Source organism: Dermacentor albipictus, chromosome 2 (assembly GCF_038994185.2).
Source record: "Dermacentor albipictus isolate Rhodes 1998 colony chromosome 2, USDA_Dalb.pri_finalv2, whole genome shotgun sequence".
NCBI classification, from domain to species: Eukaryota; Metazoa; Arthropoda; class Arachnida; order Ixodida; family Ixodidae; genus Dermacentor; species Dermacentor albipictus.
This window is the reverse complement of record NC_091822.1, coordinates 114195873-114219617: the sequence shown is the minus strand read 5'-3', so window position 1 is coordinate 114219617 and position 23745 is coordinate 114195873. Positions and strand designations below refer to the sequence as shown.

Sequence of the window (23745 nt, the reverse complement as noted above, 5' to 3'; positions counted from 1 at the left end):
GTTATCGCACGCATGCGAGATTTCGAACGTGAATCAGCCGCACGAGGGCTCGAACATGCGAGATTCCTAAAGCAAAATGAATCCGAAGTGGTCATAATTAGTTTATGCAATGCATGGCCACATCGCTAGGCGTTTTACAGACATACTGAGGCCTAGGTTGGTTATATAAATATGTATAGTGCGTTGAACGACGGGCATATGTCTTTATGTCTTCGCTTAATTTGCACAATTACGTGTATAAAAATTGGGCGTTGTAAAGCATCAGCGCACGTCCCTGCACGACAAGAAGTGTTTCAATCGTTTCGGGGCGCGTGATAAAACGAACGAAGAATTTCTTATACCAGAGGTCTCACCAAGTCAAGCCAGAGAAATAACGAGAGGAACGTGTGTTGCCACACGAAAGGCCTTCAGCTTGACATATGGACAACCAGTCTGAAGAAGACGGCGGACATAACATTTTAGCTTTCTTGACGAGGTGAGATGGAGGGCGGCGATAGTATAAAACAGAGTTTTGTTTTCACGTGAAAGGGTGACGTGGTTCAGAGATAACTCCTCACTTGTTTAAAACACGTTGGTGGGCTAGTTAGTTGGAATCCATGATATAGTGTATAAGCGCGACAGAATGAGGACGTAGAAAAAAACAGGTACACAGAGGCAGCACTTCACTTTCAACTATAGATTTTATTTTCGCACGCATCGGGAAATATATACCGTGCGAGCGGAAACAAACCTGATGACAATCAAGAACATTCAGTGGTGCATGTCGATGAACCGTAAAAGTGTGCAAGGCACGGTGCAATGCACGGTGTGCAAGGCACGGTGCAAACATATACTGAAATGGTTACAAAGATGAGCCGAGGAATCGTATCTCCTTTTCAGATAGCGACACTGATGGTGCTCACGCACCTTCCCCTTAATTTTGCAATTTTGTAGGCCTCCACAATCTCCCATAGCTAGATGACAAGGGAGATTCATTCTATTAGCTTAGCACAAACTATCACGTGGTCTATGTATATTAGGAAATTAACAGAAATGGTGTTACGATATTGTAAATAGGAACAAGCTGCTGGTAAGCATGACCATGTTCGTTAGAACATGCTTTTACAAAAAAAGAATTAAAGCCTTGAATATATCACTGCTTTTCCCTTTTCGTACCAGCACAGCACAAAAACAACATCAATGAGCTCTCACAAAGCACAAGATCTAGCAAACCTAACACGTAATGTGCTTCAATTTGAACACAAGCATATTCGTATACGTACACTTCAGTGTGCACTGCCCTGCTTTTTCTTTGCCTTATTCCCAAACTCTAACTGGTTCACAAAAGGCGCCACTTTTTCGCTCACTTGCAAAAACACAGTTTGCCCATACTGAATATCACTGAAATTTTTCTTCTTCAACCCTCCCTCAAATAGAATTTCACCATTTTGAAGTATACGCTCCGCATCCACAGCTTCGTTTCGTGCCTATGCTTCAGATTTACTTAGTGTTGAAGATTGTTCATGATCAGTGTACAGCCTTGTTTAAGAGCCTGCGGTTTTTTTTTGTGCTGCATTATGAATTGCGTTTTGAAGCATTTCTCGCAGCTCCGACAACGTATGTCCCGATGGCACATTTGCAAGGGTCGTTGCCATATTCTTGTGCAAATGCTAGCGCATGGCGGATACCTTTAGTACTCTAAAGAGACAGACCAGATATCATGAAGGACCTTGTTATGCTGGTTGAAGCCACGTCGGACATCTGCATTCCCAAGTGGCAAGCAGAGTAGAGCCTTAATTCATAAGCTTCGTTAGCAAGGGGCATTTTATTTGATTATTAGCATTCTTGCGCTAACATTTTGCCCCGATGCCACGTCACTTGGAGAGATAACTTGAGTTGCATATCTTCTAGCAAGCTGTCTGAAGGCCTCTCTGGAAGATTAAGAAACTGAGGCACAAGGCTCCAAGCATGACAGGTGCATAACAGCATGGCATCGAAGAGGGAGTCGCTTGAGAAAGTGCTTAGCACACTTGATGTAAAATGTTATTGCCCTAAGTCGGAAGGCTGCTTTGTCTGTGCTCCACAGTGCCATGGTCGCCTCAGTGTCAGCACTAATTTCAACACTTCCAGTCCTGAGAACATGCCACGTTGATGTCGGCTAGCTCAGGCCCGCACAAGCCATGAAATGCACTTAGTGTGAGAAATCTTCCAATAATTTTTTTACGAGTGTCACGTAATCCCAGTAAAGGATGTGAATAAGGGGCTCACTTTTCTGAAGTAGTCTAAGGAATGTTGTATAGACCTCACCGCGGTTTTTTTTTTACAAGCAGAGCCTTCGTATAAAAAGCTTTGTCGTTTATGTTCCTCATTAAGCGATCTTTGACACGTCCGCCACTGCGTGCTGGTGTCTGGGCAGCAGTATGTTCTTCGAAGCAGGCAGTTGTTAAAGCACACGTTACAGAGCTGGCATAAGTGCCAGCTCTGTAGCAGAAGTGCCAGCTCTGTGGCATCCAAGAAGGCCCTTCTGTTATTTCAGGTTACCGCTCTACACCGCTGAGAGTTTAAAGAAATGGTAGGTATCAACCACCACAGCCTCAACATCAACACCAAAGAAATCTAGCCCATACGAAAAGGTATTGTGCACTTTGTGCAACCTGTACTCCCAAACATCTATAAGCGAAGGAGTATCATCAACAAGTTTCTTTTTCAATGACTTCAAGACATTTGGACCATCACTGAAAAAAGAAAAAGAAAAGCCTCTGCGAGGAATGTTCTTAAGCGCCTCATTTACACAGTCGAAAAGGATATCCGCAGTTGCACTTTGTAAGAGGAATGGTTGCAAATGTTGCGCGATGACTTCCGTTTGGACACCCGAAAAGAAACGAACAAGAACATCGATCCGCTGACAACGCAACTCTGGAAGGGTGTTTCATCCACAACTATGATGTAAAAGACAGCAGACTGATAAAGTTCTTTGAAGACAAGGCCTTCAAAATAAGGACCGTGGCCGTTCGAGACGATGTAAAATGCCTTCTTCCTGCTTCACGAAAAGTCTTGTGCTATTTTCGAGTGTGGAAACATTGCATGATACAGTGGTCCTGCTGTGTCCGCGCTGCCGTACGTATGTCAATTCAATGTTATAGCAAAAAAAAACGTGTTTCACTGGCAGTTACTACGTCGGCATGGGACAAGGTGCTGCTTGATACAGAGAAGTCGAGCACAGGCTGAACAGTTGGCGGCCGCTTCAGTTTCCCATCAGGCCCATGCAAAGCTTTGCAAAGCTATTTGTGCCTCTTTCACTGAGAATATCTTTTGACTGCTGCGGCTCCATGATGTAAATAGTATATGGTTGTACTGCACACAATGCAGTATGCATCTTCTTTCTTGTCGCCTAGAATGTAGCAGAGTCCAATGCGGTCACTCTTTTCATCATCTTGGTTTAAGGTGTACGATTGAATTTACTGCGCAGACCTGGAAGAAACAGCAAACTAATTATTTCTTTTGCTTCAATGTTGAAGTACGGAGAAATGTAAATTTCAATGTTTTCTAGACACGTGCGGTTTCTTGAGCAAACAACAGCTATTTGAAAGCTTGAAAGCTCAAAAATCGAGGCAGAAACTACTTAAAAAGAAAATTGTTACCACTATTTGAGTTTGTAGAAACGTATGCCCTAGAACCAGAACAAATTCGCGATGTGAATGATCAAAGCCAATTTATTAATGAAGCCTGCACGGTACCTGCCAAGATTGGGAAAAGCGAGTGTACGGCAGCTTAATCCCTGTTTTTACTAGCTGTTTCCATGCACTGTGCCTTACACAGCCGAAAGATCAAGTGTCCTCTCAGTTACAGCACTCCAATGAGTTCAAAAATGTAGTTGTGGAATGTAATTTTTCAGTACGCGATGATTGACAGCGCAAAAGAGATGCCAGTAGCGGCGTATTAAAAACAATGCTGCCGGCTGCGTTGCGCGAAACCACGCAACATAATGACGCTGGGCCGCTTCGCAAGCTTGATTATGCTAGGAGAATGCCAGCAAACTTTAGAGTAGGAAAAAATCGAGAGGCAGACATAGACAAAGAGACAGGAAGGTGGCTGGACTAACAACTCAACTTTATTCATGAAAACGACGTCCCCCAAGTCCGTACTGAACATGCGCAGGCACAACAAAACAAAAACACGGTCAACACCTTATCTATACACGTCTACAGTTATCAAGAAATAAAAGCTCTTTCTTGGTTAGGAACACATATGGGGCGCTTACACACTTCTCGGGGCCAAGTTTATAGATGCGATAGGCTTCAATCAGTTCTCTTTCTTGCTGAGTCTTCGCCTTCGCCAAGATTGAAACGTCATTGAAGATAGGATCACAACCGCACTCCTTACAATGCAGCGGAAGATTACCTCCTGTGCCTGTGGGTATTAGATTTGCATGCTCACGCATGCGATCATTGACACAGCGACCGGTTTGTCCTATATAATCTCTACCACATGTCAAAGGGATACTGTACACTACACATGTGTCGCACGTGCGGTGCTTCACAACATGCTTGGAATTGCACGTACTCTTTCGCGAACTGTGCTGTGAGACCCTACTGCAAAGTTTTGCAAGCTTACAAGGCGCATAACAAACCAAATTGACGTCGTTTCTTGCCGCAATCTTTTTCAATCGATGAGAAATGCCATGTACATACGGCATGACCACCAAGTTCTTCTTTATTTTGTTTCGCACTTCGCGATCCTCCCTGTTTTTCTTTTTCAAACGCTTGTACACAGATTCAGCCACTGCAGTAATCAAAGTCTTTGGGTAGCCTGCCGCTAACAGTCTCCTTTCTTGCTGGGCGGCACTGTCTTGCATTAGATGCGTACAACTCTTTTCCACCGCATTCGACAAGCACAAAGAGGCTATGCCACGCTTGACCAGTTTCGAGTGAGCGGATTGGTACGGTAGCAACGTCTTTTTAGTTCTTGGACTATAAGCCCAGCAAATGTGACCTTGAGGGTGAAAGGGTAGAGTCAAATCTAAAAACTTGATTGAATTTTCTTGTGGTGCCTCATCGGTGAAACTAAGATGCCGAGAGCAATGCTGAAAAACTGATAAAATACTGCAAATGATATCAGGGAGACAATCACTTCGTCTGATATTTAAGAGAACCAGGAAATCGTCGACATACCTGAACACCAGGGCACCACGGTAATCGGTAATGGCGTCTGACAAAGACTTGTCGAATTTCGCTAAGAAAATACCACACAGTATCGGCGCAACACTTGACCCTATACAGATAACATTCTTCTGTAAAAACATCTTGCCATCGAATTTTTGCCATCATGCAAAACTTTGCAGTAGGGTCTCGCAGCACAGTTCGCGAAAGAGTACGTGCAATACCAAGCATGTTGTGAAGCACCGCACGTGCGACACATGTGTAGTGTACAGTATTCCTTTGACATGTGGTAGAGATGATATAGGACAAACCGGTCGCTGTGTCAATGATCGCATGCGTGAGCATGCAAATCTAATACCCACAGGCACAGGAGGTAATCTTCCGCTGCATTTCAAGGAGTGCGGCTGTGATCCTATCTTCAATGACGTTTCAATCTTGGCGAAGGCGAAGACTCAGCAAGAAAGAGAACTGATTGAAGCCTATCGCATCTATAAACTTGGCCCAGAGAAGTGTGTAAGCGCCCCATCTGTGTTCCTAACCAAGAAAGAGCTTTTATTTCTTGATAACTGTAGACGTGTATAGATAAGGTGTTGACCGTGTTTTTGTTTTGTTGTGCCTGCGCATGTTCAGTACGGACTTGGGGGACGTCGTTTTCATGAATAAAGTTCAGTTGTTAGTCCAGCCACCTTCCTGTCTCTTTGTCTATGTCTGCCTCTCGATTTTTTCCTACTCTAAAGTTTGCTGGCATTCTCCTAGCATAACCATGTACCAACTAGCCCAACAAGCCACTCTCATGAACGCAAGCTTGATATTCAGCACATTGCGATATCGCATCATGAATCATAATCAGCGGTTTGAACACTCGTATTACAAAGTCTTCAAAACATGCTTGCTGCCAAAACCCTGAATTCAGAAAGGGATTGGCTGCTCAATCACTCAAGTTCATGAGCTTTAGCAAAGGCCTGGGCAATGCTAGCGACATTGCCCGGTGCCCAATCACAATGCGTGAACAGAACCCCACGCTGAACTCAACTACCTCAAGTTCACTTGAAAACAGTCTTACAGTAGAGAGAATAAAGTTGAAAGTAAGCAAATGGGGAACTAAGTGGTGGTCGCTGCTTACCTTTTAGCATGGAGAGTGCCATCATTCATCAGTCCTCGAGTTGCAGAACTAGAACCACAGAACAAGTGCACCCTAGATAAAAACTAGCATGGCTACCAAACTAACTGCAATTAAGTTGGATTCTGTCGACTGTCATAGCGGCCGCTATCAGCAAATATAGAGGTGCCACGCAGCGCCGCACTGAATGACGTGTAAAAGATAGCGATCAAATCGCGCTCCCGGCACCTCGAATCGCTTCCGCCGGGTGCAGTCCGCGAAAGCATAGCCTTCGAGATTCATTTCTATCACTCATGCGAAATCATCGCTTGTGCGTCAATTTGGAGAGGCACCACCGAAACTAGGTCATTGCGCAGCAACAGCGCCACTTAGGCAAAAAACACCCTTTTGGAGCAGTATGGCGCAACAAATTCCAGTCGCCGCAGATTGGCGCAATTGGCGCGCCTCTCCCATCACTGTGTGAATCAAACAAATCTGAATATTGTGTCTTATTGTCAATGCTGTGCAAACAGCACTAGTGAGCAAAAACCTCAGTGGCGATTTAGTGTTAAATACGAGAGAAATATGTTGGCGTATTGTCGCAATTCTTTGGGGCATCAAGTGCATTATTTAAACCACTTTGTTCACATTGAATATTGATCTGGAGTACATCACTTGCCACAAGTCTTGCATTTTCTAGGTGCGAAGCCTCGCTTTCACACACACACGTATACCTGTACTACCTGACTCGCTTCCTTCACTTCACAAACGTAGCTTTTTTACTCTTTGACACTTGTACTGCTAAAAGCATAAACAACCTTATGTGACTAACTGCAACCTTCAATCTAAACACACAGCGCCCTCACATTCTGGAGAGCCACGGCAAACCTCGTAAATTTGATTTTTACGAAATTTAGTAGGGCCATAGGGACAATTTTCGACGAGTATGCAAACCACCCAGACACCGAAAGCTTAGCACTTCATATTTTCATGTTTACAAATGGTTAAAAGCTCCTGAAAGCAATTGGTATACAGAGGAACATTTTAAATAATCAGCTATTCACAATTTCATCAGCTGGCTACTTAAATTGCGGGCTTTTACGTGCCAAAAAAAATTATTTTATTATGAGGCACGCCGTAGTGGGGGACTCCAGAATAATTTTGACAACAGGGTTCAATGTGCCCCCAATGCACGGTACACGGGTCTTATTGCATTTTACCGGGTGCTGCCACCATAAGCAGTTGTTTCTTCAAAGGAAATGTGGGCTAGTGCGCAACCAAAGATGTTAACATTGATATTAGTGTAAATGTGAAAGACAACCAGATTTCTTATTCATATATTTATGCGTTCGAGGAAATGTGTATTTCACAATAATAATCAAAAAAGTGGATTCATCAGAACCGAGGAGAGAAAAGGGGGAAACCTTACACCTGACGCGTTCTCACTGGCCCTCCCGAGAGACGATGCCTGCTATTACAGTCTTACAGAGTGACTCGGCACCAAATTCGGTGTTCAGGGGGGAGGGGGGGGGGGGGGGCTTGGTGTCACTTCACTGTGGTCTCTAGCTGTCACGGTGAGCTGGGAGTTGCAAATACGCTTCGAGCCCGGCCTTTCTTTTTGGGACGCTGTCTGAGACGCGTCATTAGACGTAGAGCGCATAAATTGTGACCTTGAGCAAGCCGATTGGCGCTGTTCTAAAGGTGTGACCAAATTAGCCACTCCGTCCGAGCAAGGTGACCATGCCAGGTCACAGCGCATAGTTTCAGAGAGATCGTGGCTCGGGAATGCCACTCACATATTGCGTCGTGCGACGGTGACGCGCAAGCATTCACGTCGCTCATGTGCCTATGCCAAAGAAGTGCTCTTCCACAATACATGTTTCGGTTTCCACCATTCCATAGCCCAGCATTCACTACACTGAAGCAATAAGCGCCATCAGTTCATGCATTTTTAGAACCACTTATGAACTATTTCGATGATAGGTTTCAGGTAAGTCATTAGGACCAGTCGTTTGACTTCGTTGGTTGAGAAGTAGATGTGCCTAATTTTACGCTTGCTTGTCTTATTACTACCTCGTAAGGTTGGAAAAGATATCTCACAGTGCTTACATAATCTCGAGAAAGCCGCCTAATTATACCATCCTTCACAATGTTAAAGATTTGCGAACGTAATTTTTGACATCAACGTCACCTAGCCTAGCAGGCTCACTGTAGAACGACGGCCTCGTCCATTGATCACTAAATAGTCCTAGCTATACTAGCTCACACTATCTTTCGCCTGCAAATTTTCTCATTTTGAGCACACGACACCTAGTTCTCTAAAATACCATGTACGTTTTGTAAAAACAGACGACGAAACTAAAAGCTGCGTTTGTAAGAGCGTAAGTGTGGGCGAGCAATTACAGTTCTCACGATGCCAGCTCCTAATTAAACATGAAATTTTGGGGTTTTACGTGCCAAAACCACTTTCTGATTATGAGGCACGCCGTAGTGGGGGACTCCGGAAATTTCAACCACCTGGGGTTCATTAATGTGCACCTAAACCTAAGTACACGGCTGTTTTCGCATTTCACACACGGGTGTTTTCGCATTTTCGCATTCGCCGTGGCCGGAATGCCAGCCCCTAATATGCAGTGTCCCAAGTATCGCGCACCAAGAGTTGGAAATAATCGAATGCCACGTAACAGGACAGAACCAAGGTAATGTTGCTTGCGGTCGCTTAGAGATACTCAGATTATTTTTGCCTTGTACCTAATTACATAGTTAGTATTAAAAATAATCTCAAATATTATTATTAGACTAGAAGGGTCAATGAGAAAATTGTATAGCAATCTGAAGAACTCCCGATACAGCTTTCTGTAGCTCAACACGTGCTACATAAAAATCTTTTTCAAGCGTGAACGAAACCCGCGAGTACACGCAAAGTGTCTCGAGCAGCCAGTCGCGCGTCAATGTCGCGTATAATACTCTTGGCTTCTTTTGCGATCGGAAAAACACTTTTAGGTGGCACGTATTGAGCACAAGAAAGTTCTATCGGGTGTCTTTCACATTGCTCTAAAATTTACTCCTTGACACTTTTAGTCTAATAATAATATTTGAGAAGTTGATAATGTTTGAGACTAATTGCGCCATTTGGCGGAATGCAGAGAATAATCTGAGTATCTCCAGGGCACGCCAAGCAGCATTACCTTGTTTCTGTGCAGCTACGTGGCATTTGCATACTTTTAAATCTTGCTTTATGATAGTTTGGACACCATGCGTACAGACCAGCAGTGTTTTAGGATGTGCTCAGAGAACAAATGAAACATTCCAAATATCATGTTTCTGATTACCCTATGGAAATAAGCCTTGTACGTTTTGAAAACACGTTGCAGGTGAGGAATTTCTCTCTTCGAAGATGTAAACACGGTTCTCGGCCTCTTCATCGGAGCGAAGGTTCGGTGCGGTAAACGAAACTACCATAATGTACGCCTTTTGATGGGGATAAGAAAACCATTCAATAGACCTAATCACTTTTGTGGAACGTGTTTCCGTAGCTTTTAAAATTCGCATTTAATTGTATGTGATGATTTACTGATTACTTCCATGTGACACTGAACGTTCAGCATTAAATTGGTTGATTTCTACTGTTTCGCCTTGTGTAGTTTTCAATGTGGCCCATTTCGCCTAAGCATCGTTTGACCAGTTATGTTTCTTTGGGTCCTATAAAGAGCGCTCAAAACGTCTTGAGTAGGCACCATCAACACATTATACAACTCTTGGATGGGGAAAAGCAAATGACCGGCAAAGTGCTTTGCGACCTGAATCCGCTAATAGTCAAAGCCGACATGCTCAATAGAAATCGAAACTATACCTTAAAGGGACGGACAACTGGACAGAATGTTTTGTGATACGTTGACGCAAATGAAATGAGCATGATTTGTAGTGATAGAATCCAGCACGCTGTTAACAATTCAAGTGGGAATTGTAATTTTAATATGCTAAAGAAAGTCTCAAAAACCAGTAAGTGGCGGGGCCTGGCGGGGAAATCTTGCTACTCCGAATTTAGTATACGATATTACAATACTTAAGCAGGATGTTACTAGATACATCATACTTATTGTTTAAAATTGCAATTTCCTTATTATTAGACGCTTTCGCTTCACTCTATGCGCATTACGAAGTAGGGAAGTCCAGGCTAAGGAGCGGCAAACACGTTCCGTAATGCACGAGTTTGCGAATTTGTACCCAAAGTTGTCAGGTCTCCCTGTGGAGTATAGAATTCCATTGACTAGTTACACCGTAAATGGTTGCCAGAACTACACTATTAGAGCACGCATGGCTACGGCAACACGCTGAACTGCATATCAGGTGGGAAATAAGCGATGTTTCGCTGTCGTGACCCCAACTTGGCTTGGCTAAGAACACTCTTGAGAGCTTAATGACCAAAGGAGCTGCACAGGAAACCACGAAAACAGGTGTCTATTGCTGTAAAATTAATTGAACTCTTCGGAAAACATGCATCGCAGGCACCGGCTTGATAAATAAATTAATACTTTCTCACAGCTTGCCTGGCACTTGTCTCCTGCCGCCCACCAGTGCCAGCGTATAATCGCTATCGCGCTTACCAGTCACTGCTGTTTCCAGAATACTTCCAGTGAACGACTACATCTTCACTGACGGTAAAAAAATTCTGTAAAAAATGTTCCACGGCATTTTTCGCATTGCCGCTTCATGATTAGACACTCGAAAACATAAGCTTTCCATTGCAATAAAGAAAAAGAGTACCATGAAAATTGGTTGTCACTCACACGGAGCCTCCTCTAGTGTCAGCGAAAAGACAAGTTAGAAAGTTTTCTTTCCGTGAGTACACCATTCATTCTCATAAGTGCAATTTCCAAGCACAGAATATCGCACAGAACCTAACGTCTTTGGGAACAAATTCTAAAGGAAAATTTTGCTTAAATGGGCGATTTCGCAAAAGGGTGAATAAAATATTCTCTCAGCCGCATGCGACATGATAATATCGAACCAGAAGCACTCTCGGCGGAGCGTTTCTCAGAAATGCAGTAATTACCTGGCGTCTACCGGCACGTGTGGTAATTTGGGATGCTGAACAGCTTCGACGCTCGTATGCATTCTAAAGATCCGCCGCAAGAGGCAGGAAGCCCCGTTCATTGCATAAGACAAAAAAAAGAAACACTCGGAAGCATTGCACGTATGTAAAGGCCGTCTCGGACAAAGTGACCCAGACTGGTACCCTCACTGGACGAGGAAGAAAGCAACGAGACATCGCCTCATGTTACGCGTGAGGAGGTAAAAAACACGCGTGATTCTCAAGAAGGTCCCGTTTCCGGGCGAAAGTCCTTGAACCAATTAGTTCCGGAGGTTTTCACTAGGAACGCCGATATCATAGCTGGCTGGGGATCTCGGATGCCATGGCGTATAAAAAGATAGATCCGTCCCCAGCGGAATGTAGAAGCTTCTGCTCCTCTGTCATCACAGCACCGAAGCCATGGTAAGACCTATACTATAGACTGTGAGGCTTTTGCAGCAATATTTTAGGATGCCTGCACGGATATACAGATGGTGGCTGCTTAGATGACTTTGTGGCGCCTTTCCTCGCTGACAATATGCGTGGGGTCAAGTTAGTGTGTCAGTAAACTGAAAGCTGCAGACGGAGTCGGCCAAACCGCATGTGTCCCGGTTCTGTTTTTCGCCACGTGACCGCTTCATCTGCTCATTCTCCAGGAATACTATGAAATGCATTCCAACCCTAAGCATTCTCGCGATTCATTGGAACTCGTTCTCGTGACTTGCACATCAGCGCTGCGTAATTTTAAAACAGCTGGATAGGTACACTCGTCAACTCGATAGAAAAAAGTTATACTTCCACTATATATTGACATAGCCTTATCGCGTAGTAACAGAAACACTGCTCGTAATTTCCATGTCTTTTAGCTCGTGAGCATGTTTTCATCTTCCGAGAACGACAAGCACAGACCCAATATTAGCATCAAAGGTTTACCTTATTACGACGCACTTATAGATGCAGCTGGACAGGTGGAAGTGACCGAGCTTAGTGAACGCAGACAAGTAGCATGATGCAGCGAACGGTTAGGCTAAGAATGCGATGATCAGCTATGCTCTGTTAATTTGTAAGAAAGTCGGTAGCTGTTTTAAAATGCTCGTTTCTCGTCAATGATGTCGAATGTTCAAGCATAGCCCTTTAATTCCTGGTAATCAAAATATTATTGGTGATAATACTGAAATGAAAGCTGATTTGGAAATCTCAATAGTACGCGTTAACGTTGACTAGGGCTAAAGGAGGTTTTCTCGAGGGAGAAAAATGTCTCCGTTTGATGTGATGAAGAGATATTGCCCCCGCCATCTATCGTTCTTCTTCAATAAGATTAGAAAGTACTGCTAAGCAAGTAAATATATTGTAGCAGCGGAAGTAAGCTGAGTGCAAGGCTTGGTGAGCAGCCACAACCATTATCTCAAAGGGGCACGACGGCTCTTATTATCTGCCTGTGTTTCTGCCGAGCCTAGCAATCGTTATAAGAGTCTTCCCTACGCCCGACACGAATAGCTCTGACATTTGAAAAGCCCGGGTCTATTTTGTTAAGGTGAGCACCTCCTTTTGATGGCTGCTACGAAAAATATTCAGTTATCTGCCTAAATTACAGTTTTCTTTCTCTGTGCTATCGTGAGATTTGCTGTTCAAGTTCCTAGCTTTATTGTGAGCTACCTGGAACATATGACGTAGCGAGGTCAGTGTTTCTGCGAAAAAAGAACTCTATCAGAAAACATTTGCATAAGCGGCGTAAGGACGCATGAAGGTAGCTTTGGAGCTACCTTATGCTGAGGAAGCACCAAGGAAGCCTTCCCTGAGGGTCCCGCAGTAAGGAAGCTTTCAGAGGGACATAAGGTAGCCTCACCGCACTGAAGGCTTCCTTACTGAGGTAAGGAAGATTTCATTGTTTGGCCCTAAGTCTTTTTTTTCCATTTCTGACAATGGCGCCAAACAAGACAGCTTCGTGAAGGCAGCGTAGAAGTAAAAAATTATCTGGCTTCTTTGCTGCGCAAACAGCACGGTAGCTGAACAGCAAGCTTGGAAACTTCATGGGTAGGTCATCTGCACACAAAAAAAAGGATAGAAAAGAACGACGTAGTCATGCTTTTATATGCTGTAATGTAAGTTACATTGTTTGAGTCCAAATACGGATACAATGTGTGATTCTCTCGGCTGTTCCGTGTCTCTATGAGGTGGCACCACGTCGCAGACGCGTGTTCCGTGCGTCGCCTACACTAGACAGATTTAGTTACACGTACGTAGAGGCTTCACGTACGCAAACGTGAGAAGCCTACGTACCTTACGTGCACGCCATCTGAAACGCTTTTAGCTACACGTGCGCGACGCACGCCAAGAGGGACCCCGTAGCTTCATCTATCAGGAAATGTCAACACCGTGGTAGCCAATTCAACCCTGTCACCGTGTTTCGATGCGAGCCGTCTGCGCGCGCGCGGCACGCTATCGCTTGTTCGTGATCTTGCGGAACTCCCGCGTGAAGCTGTCTACGTGCGCAAGAAACGCACGCAAACAATTGAATCTCACGTACGTCCGTGAGACGCGCGTACGCCCGCTACGTTCTACGCATGCGCACTGCTCACACGTAGAAGCTCTACGTACGCAAAGCTTTACGTACGTGTAACTAAAACTGTCTATTGATAGATGAGGCGCATGGTGAGCCGGCTCAACCGAGTTGGTGTTGCCGCCGATGGCTCCATCGATATGAGCGTATTTTTTTGTGTGACAACGATGTGATGAAGTAAAATTATCACGACGAGCGCATTACGACAATTAGCTGTCGATGCTGTAGTGAGGGCGATGCCGTAATGTCGACGTCATGAACATAATGAGATGGCAATGTTGGAATGATGGCGATTGTATTGCGATGACGACCTGATGACCATAGGATGGTGACGTTGCGATGACGACGACGATATGACGATGAAAGTGAATTACGATGGTGTGATGATGGTGTAAATACGATGGAATGACTCCTACGTAATGACGACTGCGTCATTACGATGGCGTGACAATCACATACACGATGACAATGTAATTACGACAGCGTAGTGATGGTGACGGTGTCATGACGGCGGCGTGATGACAACGTAGTGTCGACGACAAAGTGAAGGTGGCAGAACGATTACGATAACGTGACGGCAAAGGACTAATCGCCACATTAAGTAGGCGATGAAAGGACAATCACGGCATGAAGATGAAGGTGCGTTTTTGTTAGAGATCCCGCCCTTTGTTCGTACTCTATTAAGTGCTGGTTCGCAGAATGTCCAGTAGCGTCCAAGCGTGCAAGACATCGACTAATTGCCAACACGGAATAAAATGAAAAAGAAAAGAAGAAAACTTTCACTTTATTACGATAATAAATGTAATTAAAGTTACGCCATATGCGAAGGATGTTATACGAAATGTGTCTGGATACGCCTTTACCAGCTACCACTGCGGATCTTTATCGAGCCTCAATGCTTGAAAAAAGTACACTTCTATCTAGCCGTGCTATGATCGGCCAGGACAAGAATTTCACCTTAACACGCGGCACAGGAACCTCATCGCAATGCTGCTGGTTCAATGCACGTGGATGGGTGTGCGTTTCCTTGGGAACGGAATAAAAAAAAAGTTTAGCCGCACCTCGGCCTTTTCTCTGTAAATGAGGCCAAAGCGCTCAAGCGTGGCTATATGCTACGTTAGTGCATCGAACCAGCGTCACTGGCGGTTTCTTAGAAAGGACACAGTATTCTAAGCCTTGATGCGTACTGCAACATGGCCATATTCGCCGACGCGGCATGACGTGTCTACGTTCCAGGACGCGTGACCAGAAATTCAAAGCGGAACAAAAATGAATCTCTTGTAATCCGCTCTTCTGACTCATTGCATAGCGAGGGCCGCGAAATTCACAGCCTTTACGTCGTGAGGGAGCAAGTGAGAGCTTATTGGCTGCCTTCTGCCAAGCTCACGTATTTTCGTCGTCAAATGAAACGCGACCAGCGTATATAGCGCGCGCTGTCCAGTCATCGCCATTGAAAGGCGCGCACATTCGGTTTGACCACATTCCTCGATGATGCTTCCCCTAAATTGCGATATTTTCGTTTCTCTGCTGGTTCTCTTCCATTTGAAAACGAGAAAAGAGAAATAAAATAATAATAATAATATTTGGGGTTTTACGTGCCAAAACCACTTTCTGATTATGAGGCACGCCGTAGTGGAGGACTCCGGAAATTTTGACCACCTGGGGTTCTTTAACGTGCACCTAAATCAAAGAGAAATAAAAGACAACAGATACCTGAAATAATGCAATAGGACGAGCATTCTCTCCTTGTGCGGAAAAATTGGATAAACCACTCTACTTGAGGGGACAGGTCAGGGGGATGAGCGAATCTGTCCCTATTGATGATTACTAGATGGCGAAAACTGTACCTCATGCACCGCTGTTCGCGTTTCTTTTCACGCCGATCGCACATCCGGTTTCGCCGCACTGTGCGATAACATCCGCTTTATCGTGCAGTATTTTTTTTTCATTCACACAATAGTGCAGGCAACATTGCTGCCCAAGCAGGAGAGGGTTATCATCTGTCTAGTTCGGTTTTTCCTTTCGCACTTTCAAACACAAAAAGGACCACAGGAGATATGAAAATTTCGCAGTATACGAGGAACATCACTACGGCAGATACGGTCAAACTGGATGCGCACGCTTGACAATGGCGATGACTGGACGGCGCGCGCTGTAGTCTCCCTCATGCTTCGACGGCGTGCTCCGCTGTTCGCTTTTCATGTGACCGTGACCGTACATATTGACGCCTGCCGCTAAAGACATGCGGTTCTCATGAGGCTTGTAAATTGGTTTAAACTAAGCTTGCCACTGGTGTTTGTGAAGAACTCCGTTCTTCTTCGGCGACCAATTACATGTATTGAGCATGCGACCATTTTATACACATGTTCACCGGGACACGCCTCTCTAAACATATGCTTTTGGCGTTCAAATATGCGACACCCATGCATGACGACGAAGGAATGGCGACAATAGTATGACGACGAGGGCATGATCATAATAAAGTGACTACGACAAAATTTGAACAATGGGAAAGATGAGTTGAATGACGACGACTGTAGGACCCCAGTTTGATGACTGCGCTTAAATGTTGGTGACTGCATGAAGACACACGAGGATGGAATGATGACGATCGATAACGGCCTTAAAACAACGGCATGACGATGTAGGAATAATGACGATGGTATGACGATGCATGACGATATGCGACCACGGGCTGAAGACAATGGCATATGAAAAATGAGGAATGACGCTGACGAAACAAACGTGATGGCATCAGCATTACGGTATGAATACGAATGTATGAGAATGACTCAAGGGCGACATTTGCATGACGGTGACGGCATGAGGCCGACGGCATCATATCATTTCGACGGCGTGAGGACGAAGGTATGACGTCTATCGAATAAACACCACGGCTGGAGGACGGCGGAAGAATGACGACTAATCGATGATGAAGGTGTGACGATGGCGACGTTATGAAAACGCAGTAACTATGACAGAGTGATGGCGGCGAAACGGTGACGATGGTATAAAAGCGGATGAATGATCATAATCAAATAAGGCTATGAAAGGGTGGCAATGTCATGACGATGATGGCGTGTTTGCGTTCTAGGTGACGTCCGACCTTGCATGCATACATCACCTGCCACAACTTGATGAAGGCGGTGTGATAACGAAAGAATGATCAAAATGAAATGAAGGCGATCAAGGGATGAAGACGGCATGGTTACGTAGTGCATTGGGGTTAGAGGTCACGTCCGCGTTTACGCAACACATCAATTGATACACCAAGCCCTCTCGTTGTGTATTATAGCCGGTGCCATTTGCGTTATGTCGAGTACCGGCTAATCCTGCAAGATAGAGCATCGTGTGGTTAATCAAGACAGTGAATCGCGCAATGCTGGCTGCTGCCCAGCATTCAAGAAGTGGGGAGAAGAAGCAATGAATGCTTGGCTTTGAAAGCTTCGCTTGCTAAGGACGTTCCATGACCACTGTGTTGGTCGTGAGTGGCGCTAGTTAGCCCTCCCAGGGTTAAATTTATCAACGTCGACAAATTACGTAGACAATGAGCCGCAGGATGGCCGGCACGGTAGAGCAGCGCAGGCACAATGCGGAAGATGAGGATTCGGCTCGTATCTGTAGCACGTTATTTTCTTGTTCACTTTCACTTCTCTGTAGCTTATTCTTTCTACATTTGAGTCATTTAGGGCAGGCAATTTCTCGTATACATTTTGTTGGATCATTGTCTGGTATTTCGTGGGATAATCATAAATTACTGCAACTAGATAATATTATTGTAAAGTCGAACAATCTTTTCAACGTCAACGATATTCGGTGCACAACAACATTCAAGACTGGATGTTTAAAGCATCTTTGATTTATATGCAGTTTCTTCGCTATTTGAGGTGAGTGCAACACTTTTGTCCTCAATTTGACAGTGCAGGCGAGTGCCACCTGCACCTTTATCTTCCATCTAACTTCCCGAATTTACCGTGCTCCAGCTGTGGCAACTTTCGGAATGCATACGTCGTGCAAGTGCCCGATAGGAGACACCATCGCGAAGCAATAGTTGATTCCTTTCACTCACACCTCATTAATATGTTATATTTTGGCGAGAACCTTTGCTTTAGTCGGCATATGGAGGCGAGATACGTGTTCGATGCTTGAATTATTGTCAGGGCACGCGGCAAAGGCTTATAATGCGCTCAATTGCTTTCTACTGCGTGCGTTAGTTGTTTGAAGCGTATTTCGTAGCGACTAAATAGAATCCGCGGGCTGGATTCCACTCTCAAGGTCATGGTTGCCAAGGCCATTGCTATTATTGAAATTATTCCATAAGGGAAAAAAATAATACACTCAATTTTGCTACATGCGCGTTCGTTATAAACTCTTAAGGGGGCAAGGCAGTGTGCGTTCGTTGGTGCACTTCTCTATTTGCAAGGGCCGTGACGTTCGCCGGTGCTCCTGTACCGCGCTCCTGTAAACACTTTCTTTAACGTGCTTTGGATGTGCGGTAAAGAAGCCTAAGGGATCGAAGCATATCTGGAGCCCTGCAATACGCCGCGTCGGAAGACGTGTGCAGATTGGGAACGTTAAAGGAATCAGTCAGTTTTGTACTCGTTCAGAGTTGACAAAGGCAGCAATCTTAGTTGACAAAAGTATGAACAATAATTTATTTAACATCCAGTCATCAATGTAACAAGATGAAGCCGTCTGTCCTGGATGCCCTGATGTGTTGGATGTAATGCGAGGCGTTCCTGATGCGTGAAAGAATGGGTTCCTGCATAAAATTAAAAAAATGATTATTTCAAGCATGCAACTGAGAAAAGTAAGTACCTTGCATCATCTCAAAAAGTTCTAGCTCCTTCACATCAACAAAAGAAAGTCAAAACAATGTTTTACTGATGCACCCTTACATTATTGTAATCGACTATCGTTCGGTGAGCCCGGTAATAGTGACGCAAAAGCAAGCCAAAACACACATAATAAAGAATAACACAAAAACGGTATTGCGTATGATGGCTAAAAGTATGAAAAATAAGAAATGCTTACACATCCTGCGGATAAGGGCACCATAATGGTACGGGGTGCCGAGACCGTACCCGTAGTTCAGGCCGTAGCCAAGGAGACCGTGGCCGTAGCCATAGTGCCCGACACCGTATCCGAGAGTGCCAACGCCATAGCTGTAATAGGCTGGAGCAGCCTCGTAGGCAGCGACAGCTGGGGAAGCGTAAGTGGCAACTGCTGGAGCTGCGTGAGCAATAGTGCTCACAACTGGGGCAGCAGCGTAGGCAGCGAAAGGTGGAGTTGCGTGTCCAACAGTGGCCACAGATGGGGTGGCAGCGTAGGTGGCTACTGGAGCAGCAGCGTAAGTCGCAACCTTGGTGACAGCAGGCGCAGCAGCGTATGTGGCGACTGGGGCACGAGCGTAACTGGCAACCCTGGTCACAGGTGGGGCAGCCGAATAGGTGGCCACTGGGGCAGCAGCATATGTGTGAACCTTGGCAACTGATGGCGCAGCAGCATAGGTGGCTACTGGGGCACGAGCATATGTGGCAACCTTGGTCACAGATGGGGCATCAGCATAGGTGGCGACTGGGGTAGCAGCATAGGTGGCCACTGGGGCACGAGCATAGGTGGCAACCTTGGTCACAGCTGGTGCAGCAGCATAGGTTGCGACTGGGGCTGCAGCATAGGTGTGAACCTTGGCGACTGATGGGGCAACAGCGTAAGTGGCTACTGGAACAGGAGCGTAGGTAGCGACTTTGGCGACAGCTGGAGCAGCAGAGTATGTGGCAACGGCTGGGGCAGCGTGGTAGGTGGACACAGTGCGGGCAACCGACGGGGTGTGGCCATAACCGTAACCAAGGCCGTAGCCGGTAAGGCCAGAGTAGCCAATGCCATGGGATAAGCCGTAGCTAGACAGTCCGTAACCAAGACCGTAGCCAAGGCCTTGGCCGAGCCCGTAGCCGCCACCGACGTGGCCAGCAAAGGCACTGGTGGTAAGGCCAAAGAGGACGTAGGCACGGAACTGCAGCGAGAGGTAGAGTAGCGGGAGAGGTTGATGGATAGGTAACAAGAAGCTGGATTCTGGTTCATAGATTCGCATGATAAACTTCTTATGGATATTTCTGTAAAGCATTGACTAACCAGTGGCTGAATTTTTTTCCAATGTCAACACATTGGAACGCATATACCCGTCGAATACTTCACAAAAGTAAGTCACTCCCTCAAAAAAAAACTATCACTTAGCTATTATTAATCAATACATGCGTTTACACCATAGGAAGAAAATTTACGACTAACTCTAATAATTCATGGTTTTCCCACAATAATAATATTTTACTGCCTAGGGCTCGCACTAATTACGGACAAAATACCGTAAGCTTCGCTGCCATCATAGTGTGAAATAGCCTGTCCTTGAAGGCTAAAACCCCGTCCAGATTAATTTTTTTTTCAAACGTTCAGTTCCCCAGTCATGAGCAGTTGATTTATATGACGATTGCTGTCGTTGCTTATTTCTCCTCTCCCGTGCATTTCATGTATTCTTGTTTATGTTCATTCGTTTACTTCTCGTATGAATTATTAGTGTTCAATTTCTATTCATTGCATATGTGACATTTCGTTGTGCCCTCGCTTATTTACTCACCTATTTGCATCAGTTATTCCGTTTTGATTAGTTCTTCAGTTCGTTACTTCCCATTCTTGCCAACTCCTTGTATTTGCATGTATTGTTTGCTTGTACTTCGCGATTGATTTTGTTTGCTTCTATTGTATGCCTACATTTCGAAATTGCTTTTGTTATTTTGTATTAATTTTATGCATATTTTAGCAAAATGTACCATTCCAGTGTTCCCACTGTGGGACCCCTTTCTGTATACCTTTTTCTCCATATGTAATTCCCCCAAGTAACGTTCTCAAAACTCAAATTGAATAAAGTCGAACTCAAACAAGAAAAAAACACGAAAATCATAATACAAAGCTATGATCGCACGATCTATGTATGTCGACGGGGGTGGATGTGTTATTATGCACCGAGCGTCAGCGCACAGAGGAGGCACGGCGGAGCCCTGCTTCAATGCCATCAAAGACGATCTGTTCTTTGCTAGAGCCTCAGTCGCAGGATTTACTAGCTTTGTCTTTTTTATGCATGGTCGTGACTGCTGCATTCGTAACTGCTGGATCACTCCGTGTTCACACACCACGGATGTTATGTGCTTAATCGACTAAAAGGAGCAAATAATGGCGTTAAGTTCCTCTGCGAAGGAGCTTGTGACTCTTCATGTTGCTTGACATCTTAACGTAATAGAACTTTCGAATAGTCGAGCCGCAATAAATGCCATGGCCCATTCCAAAATGCCCTAAAGCGTTTAAGATAGTAAATTCTGAAGAAATCAATAAGTGACTTTGTTAGGGGCATCAGTGTTGGCACTGTCTTAAAACTTAAATGCGGCTACAGGCGCATGCCAGTTGACGCAGTACTGAAAATGAACAAACAAGGGAAGTGAGCATGGCCGTGGTTGTGGCGTCCACAGAACATAGCGCTGATGTCAGAGGGGGCATAACTACTAAGCAAGAGTACAAGCATTCCACCCTCGTTTTATCCTAGCGTCATCGGAATAGTGGTCGTCTCCCATAGTAGTCGCAAGAGCGTTATAGATCAATCCCTTAAATGGGATGTATTGAAAGGATTTTGTTGTTTTACTTTTTCCAATGGCATGCAATCTAGTTGGCTTTATTGCGCAGTGTATGATATGTGAAGCAGATTTCGTATAGTACACAGGTATCCTGACACCTAAGAGTGCGAAGACAACAACAGCGGACGACAAAAACGCTTTAATAACTTAGTATCCGTGTGCTAAACCGACTCTCTGCACAAAGTATACATTTACCACGATCGTTTGCACGTTGTGCTATTTGTTAGGGAAGATACACCCTATTCTAGCTGTAGGAATTGAGAGTAAGTTAGGCGAGGTTATATATAAAACAAGCATATGTTCTCTGGCCAGATTCTGAGTCCTTACACTTTTCATGGAACTCCGTAAATGTTCACCAAGCGACATACAGTTTCGTCTGCAGCTTTTAAAATTTTATTTCTACCCCTTGGTTGCATAATCGTGTACCTGAAAAGTCTTTCTTAGTTGTTACGCTCATGCGTACATTTCAACGTCCTCAAAATTCTACGCAGGGAACTGAGCAAGCATACGGAGAGTTATTCTTTTTAGAAGAAATTGCTCCTTCAAGACTTATTGCCAATTGTTTAACTGCGAGCGCATCCATATGAACACAGCCAGTCACACTGCTCATTTCAGTCCTTTTATTGTCAGCAGAGGAAAAAAAGAAAAAAAAAATGTGTACCGCACTTTCTTTTGACGCGCGCACTGAAATTATTGTTAATATTATTGGGTGCGTACGTTTCGGCCCCTGTTGCTAGGGAAGTAAATAGAAACAAATAAATAAAACAGGATGCAAGCTTGCTGATGAGGAACTTGGTAATAACCTTCATGAAACTGGCGAGCTTCTTAATGTGGCTATCACCAAAGACGATGCTGAAAAATATCACCGTGTACCTGCCAATAATTCCAGTTCAATACAAAACATTCATTCTAATTCAGGAGTCGTTCTGAGTGCGATTCGGGGCCTCAGCAGACAAAGAAGACGCGCATCTCGACACGTGATCGCTGTCACTCTAACGCTCCGGCGTTCATCAATGAACACGTATGTCCTGCTCTAAAGCAACTTTATGGCATGGCAACAGTTTTGAAAAAAACTGCGAATTTGACGCTCGTGTGGACGAATGATGGGCGAATTCATGCGCGGAAAGATGAAAACTCGCATGTTTTGCACGTTCGTGAAACACATGACGTTCAAACGATTGCCTAAAAGCACTGTGCGTGGTTGCGGTGCGGCTTTTCTTTCGCAATAGTGGCATCACCTTGTGACGTCAGTAATCTTTTAGGAAGTCGATATCGCGACAAAATTGTGCTGTCTTCATCTAAGCATTCGTTAATAACGGAACAAGGATGAAATTTATTTTCCTTCTGTCCTAATTATTATTACGGAGACTTGGTATGCCTTAGATGACGAGATTTTCAAACGAGATGGTTAGAATACTTTCTTTATTAACGGGTAGAAAACAGCAGAGACTCTTAAATCGCGCCAATATTTTCATATGTAAAGGCTTATATTGAATTCTTAATTGATACATAAGATGATTACGTTTATTATCTCGTTTATTCTCACTTGATTCATCACTATATAATTTCATTAGTACTCTTGAAAAACTTTTAAGTTATCTAACTGACGCCAACTTACAACTAATTCTGGGTGGTGATCTTAACATCAACATAGGGGGGTCGTGTTCTGTCGCAATGGCGTTTGCAGCTACGTTTGAGTCAAGTGGTTATGAGATAGTAGCAGAAATGCCTACACGTGTTGCGCCTGATTCGGCAACGTTAATTGATCTTATTATTACCAACGTAAACAAGGAGAACCTGGGAATGAGTGTAATATGCTGTGCAAGTAGTGACCACTTGGCACTTAATTTTTTTTATGGACCCTGCTATAAAAAAACCCCGCACAATCATGGTTAAGAGCAGTTCAAAACATCACTCCTTTTACCGTAACTGCATTTAACACGAGCTTTCCCCAAACGCATTGGAGTTTATATTTCAGAAACCGCAGATTCAACCTATTATTCGTCCATTGCTATCTTTAAGCAAATACATTTGAACACTATAACGAAAAAGTTGTTAAGAAATACTACAAACGTCGAAAAGCATGGATAAATCACGAATATTTAAAGATCATTGAAAACAAAACAAAGCTGAATAATAGTTTTTGAAAAACCATAGTCATTTCATGCCTAAAATGCTAACAAAATACCGAAATA

General features: G+C 44.4%; 1 protein-coding gene across 1 annotated transcript in view; it reads right to left on the bottom strand.

The window, feature by feature from the left end:
• Positions 1-18563: 18563 nt before the first annotated feature.
• Positions 18564-23745, bottom strand: part of LOC135910989 (cuticle protein 19.8-like) — a 28412-nt gene continuing 23230 nt past the window's right edge. Inside the window, exons 2-3 of the mRNA XM_070533305.1 lie at positions 18906-19884; positions 18564-18633 (exon numbers count right to left, since the gene is read on the bottom strand). Coding sequence (XP_070389406.1) covers positions 18632-18633; positions 18906-19884 — 981 coding nt within the window. The 3' untranslated portion in view covers positions 18564-18631. The remainder of the gene's footprint in view (positions 18634-18905; positions 19885-23745) is intronic.